Here is a 13,051-nt window from a genome sequence, read left to right as displayed (position 1 = left end):
TTTAGCAGGTCTTCCTTCCTGCACCATTTTACCTGCACAAGGGACGCCATACACATTCTGAATAAAGTCAGCATAGCCAGTATTTGTTAAAGTTAAAGGGGGGACTATACCACAGGAAGTGATGATGCACCTACAAGGCTCTTTTTAAAACACACTATTTAAGATCACATGAAGGGTGAAAATACACCCCTATATGCCAAAGGCCTAATGCATCTCCTGAATGCCACTTAAGGTCTCAAAAAACAGCCTCCGAAGGACTCAGGAGGTGCATAGATCTTATGCTGGTCCTTCTCCAGAGGGATGAATTTCCTCCTTGCAAAATAAAGTGCATGTCTGAAAAGGTTTAAAACAGGGCACTGCACTCTGTGCTCCGTTGTGGAGCTTTAGTTCCTAACAATGACTTAAGGTTGATGGATTTCCACTCCATACGGCTAAATGCAGTGCCTTGCATAATGACAGGTTTCAGAGTAGCAGCCGTGTTAACACGGCTGCTACTCTGAAAAATGACTTAAGGGAAACTAGGAATCTCAAACGGAGGGTGTGTGGCAGATCAGGGAAGGCAAAACATTTTAAAATGTGTTTTCCCTCCCTTTACTTTTCCGCCTGGACATTTTCCGCAAGTGTGAAAGACACCGAGCTGCAAAGGGTCTGTCCAGGCCTCCCATACTCGTTTCCCTTTGTGGGACATGGGGGAACAGGCGGTGCCTCTGTACTCCTTACATGCATGCCACAAAAGCAGGCACCAGTGCTGAATAGGTGGTTCAGAGTGAACCGTTACGGGTAGGCATGCCACTAACAGCTGAAACTGGAGTAATTCCACAGTGTAGCCAAGACCTCCAAGATTAGTTCCACTTTGATCCAGCCCCTCCAAGAAAAATAAGAGGACCCAAGTTTAGTTCTGGAGATACGAACTCCTCAGCTAGAACAGATTTATTTGACAATGTTGCCATCTCTCACAATACTTGATGTTTTACTGGAAGCTTCCGTTCCAGGGGAGAAGTGATTACATCAGAATCTCAGCTTTCATAAACAAAGGCAACTTTCTAGCCTCATGGTTGTGGAGATGAGATTGAAAATCTGACCTGAGTGCACCATCAAGGCTCAAAACCCAGAAGTCAAATAATCTCTCCCCCCCGCCCCATTTTTTTAAAAAAAAGCTCATGATGAAGCCATTCTCAGGATTTTTAAACACTTGGGTTTGGCTGTAGTGGTGACTTCTTAGCTGAAATCATTTAGCAGAGGTCAAATAGTTTTCTAGTCCTTGATAGAACACTTGCTTGGATTCTAAATTCAGATTTGCTATCCACACTATTTAGACATTCTGTTCCATCTTTGTCAAGATTGCTCAGCCATCAAATAAACCTATTTTGTTGTCTCATGCAGCAGCTCCCACCTTAAATTCCAGCAACTTTTAAAAAGTCTTTGCCGCAACTGCACATTTAAAAGAACAAACCCATCCTGTTGTGAACAAACCAGTGCGTGCAGACAGTCTGCATCTCTCACTGAATGGGCAGTGGAGTGGGGGATTTGCTTTTTAAGTTTAGCACTTCACCAAAAATCAGTTTTTAAAAATTGATTATTGTAATCCTTGAGGTAAAACATTTGGGATAACTATGAAGGTGGATGAATTATGAAGAATAACATCCTGTCATTGTCCCCTTAAACACTCTCAATTTCTGAGGCCAGCGCTACACTACAGACCTACAATCAGTATAATGAAGTCAGTCTGGGGTGTGAAAAATCCATACCCCTGGGTGACATAGTTGTATCAACCTAAATCCCATGTAGACAGCACAATGTCGATGGGAGAACCTTCTCCCGATCAACATAGCTACCGCCTCTCCGGGAGGTGGATTAACTATGCGGATGGAAGCGTTGTCACTTAAGCACTACAGCTGCGCCGATGTAGCATTAAGTGTAGACCTGCCTTCAATGTCATTTCAGATACAGCCCTATATCAGAGTCATTTTTAGGCCCCGATCCTGCCAAACCTTAAGTAAAGCTGTGTGTGTACTTAATCAATTGACTTAAATATATGTACAGTTATGTATGTCCTTAAAGGTTAATAGAAGCAGGTCAGTAAATTAGATATCTGTTTAATACTTTCCTCAGTTGTGTGATGATATTGTCTGGCCTAACTTACCATCGTGAATTTATTTGAAAAGGTACATATAATGCTAAAGTAAGAAATACATGAGGTAATACTGTGCAATTTCATGACTAGCTTTGTCAAAGTCTGTTTTCAAAGTTGCTTAAGATGGTGGGGAAAAAAAAACTTAGGATCAGAGAATTTACTAGTGTTAGTAACTCACAGTTTTATCACAAGTCTGTTGCAATATTTGGTTTTCTTTTTTATATTTTTTGTTAAAGCCCCAGTTCCCGGAATAATTATCTGAGAGTCTCAGATGGGTTTTGTTTGTTTGCTTGTTTGTTTTAAAGTAAGTTTCTAGCGCTCATGGTTGTGGAGGAAAGCTGGAAATGTGTCTCCTAAAGGCTCAGTAAAAAGTTTGGCTTAAATAAATAAATAAATAAATAAATAAATAAATCACAAGATTTAAAAAAAATATTCTCAATTCTGGGGAGCCTGACTCATTTTGAATGCTTCGGGTTGGCAATACTGTAGATGGCACAGGAGTGGACCCAAACACTAAAATGGCAGAAGATGTTACACACAAAAAAGGAAAAGAAGTTTGCAAGTACAGCTTTAAAACACAATCTGCAGTTTTTATATTTTTATGTTCAAGAATTTGTCAGAGTAGCTAATGCAAATCTCGGATGTATAAAATGTTCGGATAAACATATTCTCAAACAGGAGTTCCAGTAACCATGCAAAATAATGCTTTCAAGTCACTATAATCCAGCACTAGTCAAACAAGCAACCACCTGCGACCAAGATCACTATGACTACTAATTTATATGAGCAACCTGTTTCTGCATTAGCTTGTCCTCCATGACTCCCTCCTTCCACCCCCATTTGTTTATTCACTTGTTGCAGTATTGCCAACCCCAAACAGTTTAAAAAAAAAAGTCATTTTTTGTAGGCCATAGGATTGGGTTCTTTTTATTTGCCTTCTGCTCTGAGCCTTCAGGGTGATCCAAGGTCATATTTTCAAGCTTTGTCTGCAATTGTGAGAGCTAGAATTTTTTTTTTTTAAATGAGAGTCTCATGAAATCTAGCAGCTGCAGCTTTAAGAAAAAAAAAAAAAAACAACACCACCAGCTATAACGGAGACCTGCAATAAAACTCCTGGGAGTTGGCCACACTTTTGTTGCATATTATCTAAAATCTAGCTTGTGAGTTCCCAGGGGCAGGCACTATCTGTGTGTGTGTTTGTGTAGTGCTAGGCCAGTGGCTGGCACACTAGAATTACAATACATATTCTGAATGTAGTAATTTTAGCAACAAATGAGAAGGTCACTACTAATATCTCCCAGTTACCAAATGAATGTTGGAAATATAAAAACTGTACTACTGTCTGGTTTTCTGCCCATCTGAGCAAATTGTTTCTTAACCATTCATTGTAAACAAGAGAGCAAGCTAAAAAGGCTACCAGTATTCAACCAAAAATCAGCACTCAAGCGGAAAAAGTGTTGCAGAAGATGAAGGTATTTTTCTAATGTTGTCTAGATTTCTTTAACTCCCACTCAGAGTAAATCCCTTTTTTAAATACAACCCGAATGCAGCACACTAATCTGCTTCTTCATTCCTGCTGGCCTCTTCCTCTCTCAAGCTCTCCCCCCCCCACCCTTTCCTTTTAAATGTACATTCCCTAGCTAGCTCCCCCCCACCCACACACCAGTTTGACCAGGCAGTAGAGTCACCTCAAGTCACACATCTTACATCTCTCCAGATTAACAGGCCTTACTTTGGAACTGTTAGTAGTTATTGCTCCTACAGTTCTGGTTACAAAGGTTCTAGTCTATAAAGAATTTGAAAATAAAGATACTGACCAGTGTGCACACGCTGAACATCCTCTCCCTTAGACCAAACACTAGGAAAATTCACTCCCTCCTCACCTCTGAAGTGCAAAGGGGAAAAATTTAGGGATTGTCCATAAATTATATATGACATTTTTTGCTGATTTTTCAAGACCAATCCACCCCTTGGAATACTTTGTAACACTGAAACAAACATGCAGAATTAAGGGCTCACTTTCCTCCTAATACGTTACATAATTCATGGACGGCCCCTTATAGAAACTCACTCCGTTCAGGAACCTTGTTACAGCATGGTTCCATTTTACAGTGCAAATGGCTCCCTAACTATGTTTTGACAATGGCTCTGATTTGTGCAATGCTTTGACATGATTCAGGAATGGAACGGAGAGGTCTTATTTATATTACAAAATGGAAGCGTGTTGTTACCAGTCAGGGGACAATCTTGTATATTGGCTCTGCTTCGGAAGTCTGTAGTATTCAAGATGCAGTATAGGACATCCACACAGAACAGAAAAGGGGGTGGAATCAGGAGCCAGGTAATGATGAGTATGGCCTGCATGTGTTACTCATGCGAGAGCTGTATCAACTACAGCTAAAAACCTAGCATCACCTAGCACCTAAACAGCTGTAACTTGGGTACATCTGTCCCCATACCTTCATCTGTGGCATTTAAATAAGGGCAGGCATTTCCTGAGCACCTAAGGAGTGGCTTTCGTCCTTGTCTTTATATGCAGACATATAAAGGACCAGTACAGGATTCAGGAACTTGCTGAAAAATACCTATGCCCAGATCCTCTGTTATTGTGGTACCTGAGCTAGGATTGCCAGGCATCTGGTTTTTGACCAGAACACCCTGGGGGGGGGGGGGGCGGCACTAAAGCAAGGTTCCCTGCTTCCGCGTGGCTCCCAGAAGCAGCTGCCAGGTCCCTGCAGCCCCTAGGTGCATGGTGATTTGAAGACCTCTAACTTGGCTAAGTAATTTTTAACTTCTTTCCCTATTTTAGCATCTGATCCTACCTCATTTTCACTGGCATTCACTCTGTTAGACGTCTAATCACTACTAACCTTTTTGGTGAAAACTGAAACCAAAAAAAATCATTTCCACATTTTCTGTTAGTGTTTTTCTCCTCTCATTGAATAATGGGCCTATCCTGTCTTTTGTCTTCCTCTTGCTTCTAATGTATTTGTAGAATGCGTGAATGAATATCCTGAAAGTGAAAAAAGGAAAACCATTGATTTGAGCCAGGCATAGTCCAGGTAGGCACTGTGCAAACTTCCCCAGGCAGGACTACCACATCATCTCTGCTCCGTATTTGCCAGTGCTAGAACACTTTACCTTCACAGAGAGCTAGCAGACGCTAGTTAATCTTCACAACAACAAACCTGTGAGGTAGATGATTGTAAGTATTACTAGCCCCACTTTACAGAAGGCAAGAGATTAAGTGACTTTCTGAAGGCCACCCAGTGAGCCCATGCCAGAGACAAAGTTAGAACTCAGGAGCTCCTGACTTCTAGCCTTGTCTTACTTGCAACAATCCTGATATTCCAGACCTGCATCTTGCGCCATCATTTCTGCCAGTTGTGCCGAACTGTGTGGTGAACATGAATTTATGATATAAATGAGGACCTAGCAGGAGATTACTACTGTTTCACTTGTAACCCACCCGAGGATTTGGATCACCTCAGGCACCACCACACTGCATCATTTAACCTCTTTACATGAGCCGTTTTTATTACAATTCTTGGTCCATGTACAGAGCTTTCCATTGCAGGGTCTCAAAGCACTTTACAAACATCAATTAAGCCTCAATACACCTGTCAAAGTATGTATTATGCCTATTCTACATTTGAGAAAACTGCAGTAGAGAGATCAAAGGTGCAGATTGGACAAATTTATGGATTCCCTACTGTGGGCACTTGGGCCTGGATCCACCAAGGTACTTAGGCACCTAAGGCCTAGTTTTGGCTCTGCTGCCATCCACAAAACTCCCACCAAACTCTGTAGGTGCCTCAACTCATTCAGTGCCTAAGTTTTCAGTCTAAGGACATGTCTACACTACAAAATTAAGTTGACCTAACTTGCATCAGCATACAATCGCCACAGTAATTACATTGCTTGTGTGTGTCTACACTTTGCTCTTTGTCAGTGGTGCGTGTCCTCACCAGGAGCACTTGTACTGATTGTACTGTCAGCATGGGACTTGGTGGGATGGCTTCTGAAAGCCAGTAACAGTCGATGTAAGCAACAGTGTCTACACCAGGGGTCGGCAACCTTTCAGAAGTGGTGTGCCAAGTCTTCATTTATTCACTCTAATTTAAGGTTTCGTGTGCCAGTAATACATTTTAACATTTTTAGAAGGTTTCTTTCTATAAGTCTATGATATATAACTAAACTATTGTTGTATGTAAAGTAAATAAGGTTTTAAAATGTTTAAGAAGCTTCATTTAAAATTAAATTAAAATGCAGAGCCCCCCGGACCGGTGGCCAGGACCCGGACAGTGTGAGTGCCACTGAAAATCAGCTCGCGTGCCGCCTTTGGCACGCACGCCATAGGTTACCTACCCCTGGTCTACACTGACACTACGTTAACCTAACTAACATTGACTCTATGCCGCACATGGAGGTGGAGTTATTAAGTCAGTGGAGTGGGGCAGTTATGCTGGCGGGAGCAAAATTTTAGCCTAGACACTTTCCTAGTTAGGTCTACGTAACCTGCCTTGCATTGACCTAACGCTGTAGTGTAGACCAGGCCTAACAGTTCCCTTGGTTGCTGCCTCCTTCTAAGTACCTATCTCCTCAGTTAAGCCCCAGAGCTTTTCACACACTGGGGAAGACAGGCTTCAGCCACCTAACTTGTGTGCAGGGCCCAATCCAGTAGGAATGTTCAGAGGCTGTTTACTAGACCAGGTCTCATTCAAAATGGCCACCTGAGGAAGAGATAGGGGCACTGCCTACCTTGTCACTTGCAGCCTAGTGGTTAAAACACTTGAACAAGATCTCCCACATTCCAGGCAATTCCCACCTCTTTCCTAGAGGGAGAAGAGGGAGACCCCCATTAAAATCCTTTCTTCCCCCTATGGCAGAGAGGGGAATCAAACGTGGGTCTCACACATCCCAGGTGAGTACGCTAATCACTGGGCTAAGAGTGATAAAATAGGTGGCAGGACCTACTGCCACCACCACTGCTATTTTCTGTGATGTGAGGCAGATGCTGAACTAATTCCCACAAGAAACTGCTTAGGTGTCTAAGGCACCTAACTCCAGGCAGTGGGTTTCCATTCATGGGTCACTAGCAGAGATAGGCGCCTCCCTGCAGCCGGGACTTAGGGTCACCTGGGGAGGGCAGGGAAGAGGGCATGCAAAAAAGCAGTTTTCCCTAAGCCCCACGTTTGAGAGGGGCCCCAAACTGAGTAGCATTGCAACCTGACGTACAGGATTGTAGTGCCACTCAAGTTTGGCCCAGCCACTCCCCCACAACCCCGTCATAATGAAGGGGTGGCTGGGTCAAACCTGAGGGGCACTATAACACCTGGAGCAGGAGCTGAGCCCAGCCCTGCAGGACAGGAGCTGCCTCTGCAGGGCAGGCTTGCTCTCAAACCCTTCCACCCCGTTCCAGGGCCTCTCCTCAATGTTTTTGCACACTTGGGGTTTTTTGGGGGGGTGGGGGGGAAGGGAAGGGTTGGAGACCCTACAAAGCTCTGTGTGGCCCTGGACTTGGGCCACTGTCAGAGAGGGGGCAAGCTTAGCACATATCCCTGTGGCCAGCATCTCCCTTCAATACCAGATTTACAATGGCACCTCTTCCCTCCGAGACCCTGCCCGTTGCTTGGCCCCTGCTTGCTCTTCACCCCATCCCTCCTGTGTGAGTAGCAATCTGTGCCTGGGCGGGGGTGGGGAGGGGCCGAGAAAGAGGCCGACTGGGGGCCTGGCCTCAGGGTGGAGCCTCGGGGAAAGGGCCTTGGGGCAAAGCACAGATGGAACAGGGGGGGCAGGGTCATAGTCCAGGCACTGGGGCCCACAAAAGATTAATCCAGCCCTGTCCTCCTCTGGCTAGCTTGAGCAGTTTACCACCCAGTGTGCTAGCTGTCGTTGATCTCATTCAAAGGTCCCTTTCTCTCCCTGTTCACTGCATGGGGAACCTAGGTGCCTAACCAGGCTTTGTGGATTACAGTATACTCCTGTGATTTGCTAGGCATCTAAAAGTTAGGCTCCACCACACTCGGCCTTGCAATGCCGAAGTCCTTTTGTGGAGCTGAGCCTTAAGGGACAAAGACCCACACTCTTGTTATCTCATCATTTTGTTAAAATGATACATCATGAGTTCTATTATTAAAAAGTACAGTGCTTCAAAAATCCTTTAAATCTCCTATTTTGAAATGCATCTGTTTCATTTCATGAACATTTGACTTTTTTTTGAGGTTGGGGCAGGACATTCAGCAGGAAATACCAGCTGACACAAGTACTCTAAAAACATCGCTGCAGTAGATTTAACTTACCCTACTTAATTTAACTACAACAAAAACTGGAACTGAAACTTGAACTGTCATTATCATGAGCTCTTAGAGCAAAGTAGCACTGACATCAGTCCTTTTCCCTAAGATTACACTTTAATCCATGCATAAAGTTAAGCATGTGAAGCAAATCAATAGGACTGCATCTGCATAAGTGGCGGCCTTAGTCTGAATTTAGTCACATTGTTGACCTTTGTCTTTATTGATAAACATGTTTCTTTATAGCCTGAACAGGAAAAGGGAGATAGTGATATTTAAGTTTATACTGCATTTTGTAGTACCACTTAGAAGTTGCTGAGTACCCCAATTAGCTTAATGAAACTGATTTTCTCCAATAACGAATACAGTATTAATATTAAGAGAAAAAGCCACTGTTTTTCCCTTGCAAGAGCTTGGCAGCTCATAAATAAAGCATGAGAAAAACAAATGGAGTAAAACTGTGCCAGTCCCCAAAGTACCTTAAGGTTCATTTACTTGTCAGAAGGATTTTCTCAGTGAAGGAATCTGCTTGCTCACGTGAAACAAGATGTGAAGCAATTTACATGTGCATCATTCATTCTTTCCCATGTAATTTTTCCATTGGGCTATAATTTACTATGTCACAAGGCTTGAGAAGGTCAACAGCCGCATACTGAGTAGGTTCTGATTTCATCAGTAACTGTGAACAAGTCTAACAATTCTTGGTTCTTCACTACTACAGAGTAAAAAGACACGGTAGATAATTAAACTCTTAGAATCAAAGATTTGTCACTTAACATAGAGGGGAAGGCCTGGGTGCTGTATGATTCTAAGACCAGATCTACACTACAATCTTATATCAGTATAACTACGTCGCTCAGGAGTGTGAAAAACCCACACCCTGGAGCAACCGGTTATACCAACCTAATCCCCGGTGTAGACAACACTATATTGAGGGGAGAGCTTTTCCTGTCTACATAGCTCCTGCCTCTTGAGGAGGTGGATTTCTACTCTGACAGAAGCAGCTCTCCCATTGGCAGAGTAGCGTCTTCACTGAAGCACTACAGTGGCACAACTGCACCGGTGCAACTGCACTGCTGCAGCTTTTTAAGCGTAGGCCTGCCCTAAGCAACTTGCTACTGCTGTGTGAAGAACTGTTCAACTTGAAGATAACATTAAAGGAACATTTCATGCTTCCAGCTACGTATACAAAATATCATTCAGGTATTTCTGCTTAACCAGCTGTGATACCTTTCTGGTTCCATCCAGAAGAGAAAAAATATTACAAATGCCACATGGATTTTTCCCATTTAGTTTGTTGGCTATTAGTGAGAAATACAATTTTCAATAGAGGCTAATGTTTGCAGAAGCCTGCCACCACCATCCCTCTCTTCCTCCCCCCCCCCCCCCTTCTTCTATATTCCACTTACAATTTGATCCTACAAGGTGCTGGCAACCTATGAGGACTCCAACTCCCACTGAAGCTAATGAGAGAGAGAAGGATCAGGATTCAGGGCATCGGGCCCTTAAACAAGAAAGTGCAAAAAGATTTTAGTAGTTTAGTATGAGTATTTATAGACGGCTTGTTTTGACCCCCATTTCCTTACAGTGACAAGTGGGAATTTATCTAGGAAACCAAGTTCTGGCCTCCGTTACCCCCATGCAATTCCATTGCTTTTCAAGTGCAACTGAGGACAGAACTAAAATGCTTAGGTTAAAGTCTGTGTTGTATGCCCTGCTGTTCCACACAGTTCAAGCTGTAAACCATTTACAATATGCATTGGCTCATCAATAGCTTCTCCTTTTGGCTTGTCATTAGGCATTCATCTGTCAAGTACAATATCTGTTTACCACCAAATCCAAAAGGAAGACAAATTACACTTACAGATATACTGTATGAAAACCAAGGAGCAATAACCACTGTCTTCCGTTTTCCCGACCAATAGCAAAGCGGTATTATCTGACAATGCAAGATCAAGTTCCTGGAGAAATTTGAACAAAGCATCCCAGTGACCATCAGTTTCAATCTCCACTCCAGCAGAGAGAGCCAGGCAGACAGCCCCTAATGCCCCTGAATTCTCCCAGTGAAGTCACTGGGACTCCAGGTAGGCATAAGTGTCTGGCTACATAGGTCCTTTGTGGGACTGAGGCCCTAATGACTGCAACTTCAGTTTGCAGAGGTTGTGCACTATGAAAGGCACCAGATACTCTTCAAATTTTAACAATATAATGGACTGATGCAATGAAATCATCATCACTGGAGGATCTCACTGCTACGGTCTATCCCAGCTTCTGGAAGAAACTTACGGAAGGACTTCCTTGTGTGCACGGGTGGATTTTTCTTTATGAAGCATTTTACAGGCAGAAGTGATATCAGTGATTTGACAAGAGATTAGTAGTTATGGACTCATACAGCTACATATGTAGCGTATGTATTTCTATAGTTTCCTGAAAGAAAGCTGGCATTTGTACAGACTTGTTTTCATTACAAAACAGGAAGACTGATTGGTATTGTGGCCAGCTGCTGACTGTGTGTGGTTAAGTGATTTAAGTGTCTTGTTAGCTTCAGTTTTGTTGAGTTTGTGGGCAATTAAATGGGACCCTGTTTTTATACTATACAGTATAAACCCAACAGCAGTGAATACACAAGCTTCCCTCAAACGTAACAGGTACCATGATGGACGTGCACAGAATAAGAACTTAATTATAAGGGAAGTACCCAAAGGAATCCTACTTGAAGGCAAGCATTAAGTGAACATTTCCTGGGAAGCAAAAGTATTGCCAAACCTGTAGTGGCCCTGCCAGCTCAGAGGTGGCTGGTACACTTTGTATTTGGGAATCCCACTACGGAGTTGTTTGTGGGCGTGGGAGTAAAGAATGGATCCAATGAGACTGGAGTCTTTAATTGTAATTATTTATTTAACACTAACTATTTTCCCCAGCCTATCCTCTTTTTCCTTGCTCTGTTTCTCAGGTTTTTAACCCTTGCCTATTTTTCCTAGTGTAAATATGGAACCCTTTCAGCATCCTTAAGATTAGTACATTTATGTTATCTTCAAACATGAGCATATAATTCTTATTCTTAGTTATTCCTATTTATAGGAATTACAGTCAGAAATAAATACTGCTCAGCTGGAACTTGGAAAGAAAGAGAACAGCACCAAGTTTTTCGATGCAGAAAATCAAGCCATGCATAAACGTCTGCAAACTCTATCAGGTAGTAAAGGATGATTCCCATATGTGGTACTTATCCAATAGCTCACCCTAGAGAAAAATACATACCTATCCTGAATAAATTATGTATATGAATGAGTGTTAACTAAAGTAAAATAGGATGAAGTGGAAATACCAAGGGGTTATTTTGGAATATTTGAAAATAGTCTGTCATAGAAAAAGCTTACACAGAAACCAAAATTGTGCTAGATGCTGTACAGAAGGAAAAAGGCAAGGCATCTAATCAAAGACATGACAGCTAGTGAGCGTAACAAACAATATTGCCCTGGCAATATCAAGAGAACTATCTGTTGCTGATAACAGGTGCAGTTGAACTGGTGTGGAACATGTTGTAACCACAGATACAGACAATTAACCCATGATTAGCACCATTTTCAGAGACCATAGTTAAAAGCAACAGCTATTTCCATTTCATCATGCTGATTACTTTTATTTAGTAACTGGAGGTTTTAAACTACAGTTAAGCTGTGTTGAGCACCAGCTGAGATCGACCCTTTGCTGACAATGGGTACATGTTTTTAGTGCTGACAAGCCCTTTGGGGAAAAGGGTGAAGGATAAGGAACAGAATTTCATGTTTACTTGGTTTTGGCACATGCATATCTTGCTGGTTCCATATAAATTCTTTGCCATTTGTCTGATTAAGTTAGCGCTCTTCTTTTAGGTAATATGGAAGAGGTTTTTTAGGAGGGATTTGAAGAAAAAGAGTGGTAGTTTGAGAGTTCATTCCATGCATAAGAGAAATAATTCATTACAATTGATTACAGTCTTAAAATAAAAAGTAATGGTGTTGGTAGTTAAATTATTATTTAACAGTGGTTCTCAAACTTTTGTACACATAGCAAGTCTCTAAGTGCAACCCCCCTTATAAATTAAAAACACTTTTTAATATATTTAACACCATTATAAATGCTGGAGGCAAGGCAGGGTTTAGGATGGGGGCTGACAGCTCGCGACCCCCCATGTAATAACCTCATGACCCCCCTAAGGGGTCCTGATCCCCAGTTTGAGAACCCCTGGTCTATAGTATGTCAAAGTAAAACAGGCTGATTCTAGATCAAAAGGTTAGGGAATCTTCTGGTTTTTAACCTCTAGTTACTTGAGCATCCTACTAAGCAGTTTCAGAACTCAGTGTGAAGACTGAAAGGATATGGATTTTAGTTTATGGAACTACCATCTGAAAGACTGGTGATTTCACACAGATGCAAATACTAGAGAAAAGCTGTTATTAATGGAGGATGTTACAAAGCTGAAGAAACTTGCTGAGATTGTCATTCAGGACATTTCACACAAAGAAGCAGAGCTACTAGAAGTTCAGAAAGAGCTACAGAGGGCCATGAATTCCATGAAAGAAAAAGAGCATAAGCGCCATCATTTGGAAAATCAAGTAAGTAATCCTAGCTAAATACC

The 13,051-nt window shown here is 42.3% G+C and overlaps 1 protein-coding gene across 3 annotated transcripts in view; it reads left to right on the top strand.

Moving 5' to 3' along the window:
* The window catches only part of LOC101940943 (protein Daple-like), a 47,705-nt gene that overhangs the window by 16,544 nt on the left and 18,110 nt on the right, over nt 1–13,051 (top strand). For all 3 annotated transcript variants that reach the window (XM_065585799.1, XM_065585797.1, XM_065585798.1), the window contains exons 4-6: nt 3,529–3,606; nt 11,512–11,626; nt 12,844–13,028. In XM_065585799.1, coding sequence (XP_065441871.1) covers nt 3,529–3,606; nt 11,512–11,626; nt 12,844–13,028 — 378 coding nt within the window. The remainder of the gene's footprint in view (nt 1–3,528; nt 3,607–11,511; nt 11,627–12,843; nt 13,029–13,051) is intronic.

Source organism: Chrysemys picta, chromosome 2, assembly GCF_011386835.1.
Source record: "Chrysemys picta bellii isolate R12L10 chromosome 2, ASM1138683v2, whole genome shotgun sequence".
In the NCBI taxonomy this organism is placed as follows: domain Eukaryota; kingdom Metazoa; phylum Chordata; order Testudines; family Emydidae; genus Chrysemys; species Chrysemys picta.
This window is presented reverse-complemented; position numbering and strand designations above follow the sequence as displayed.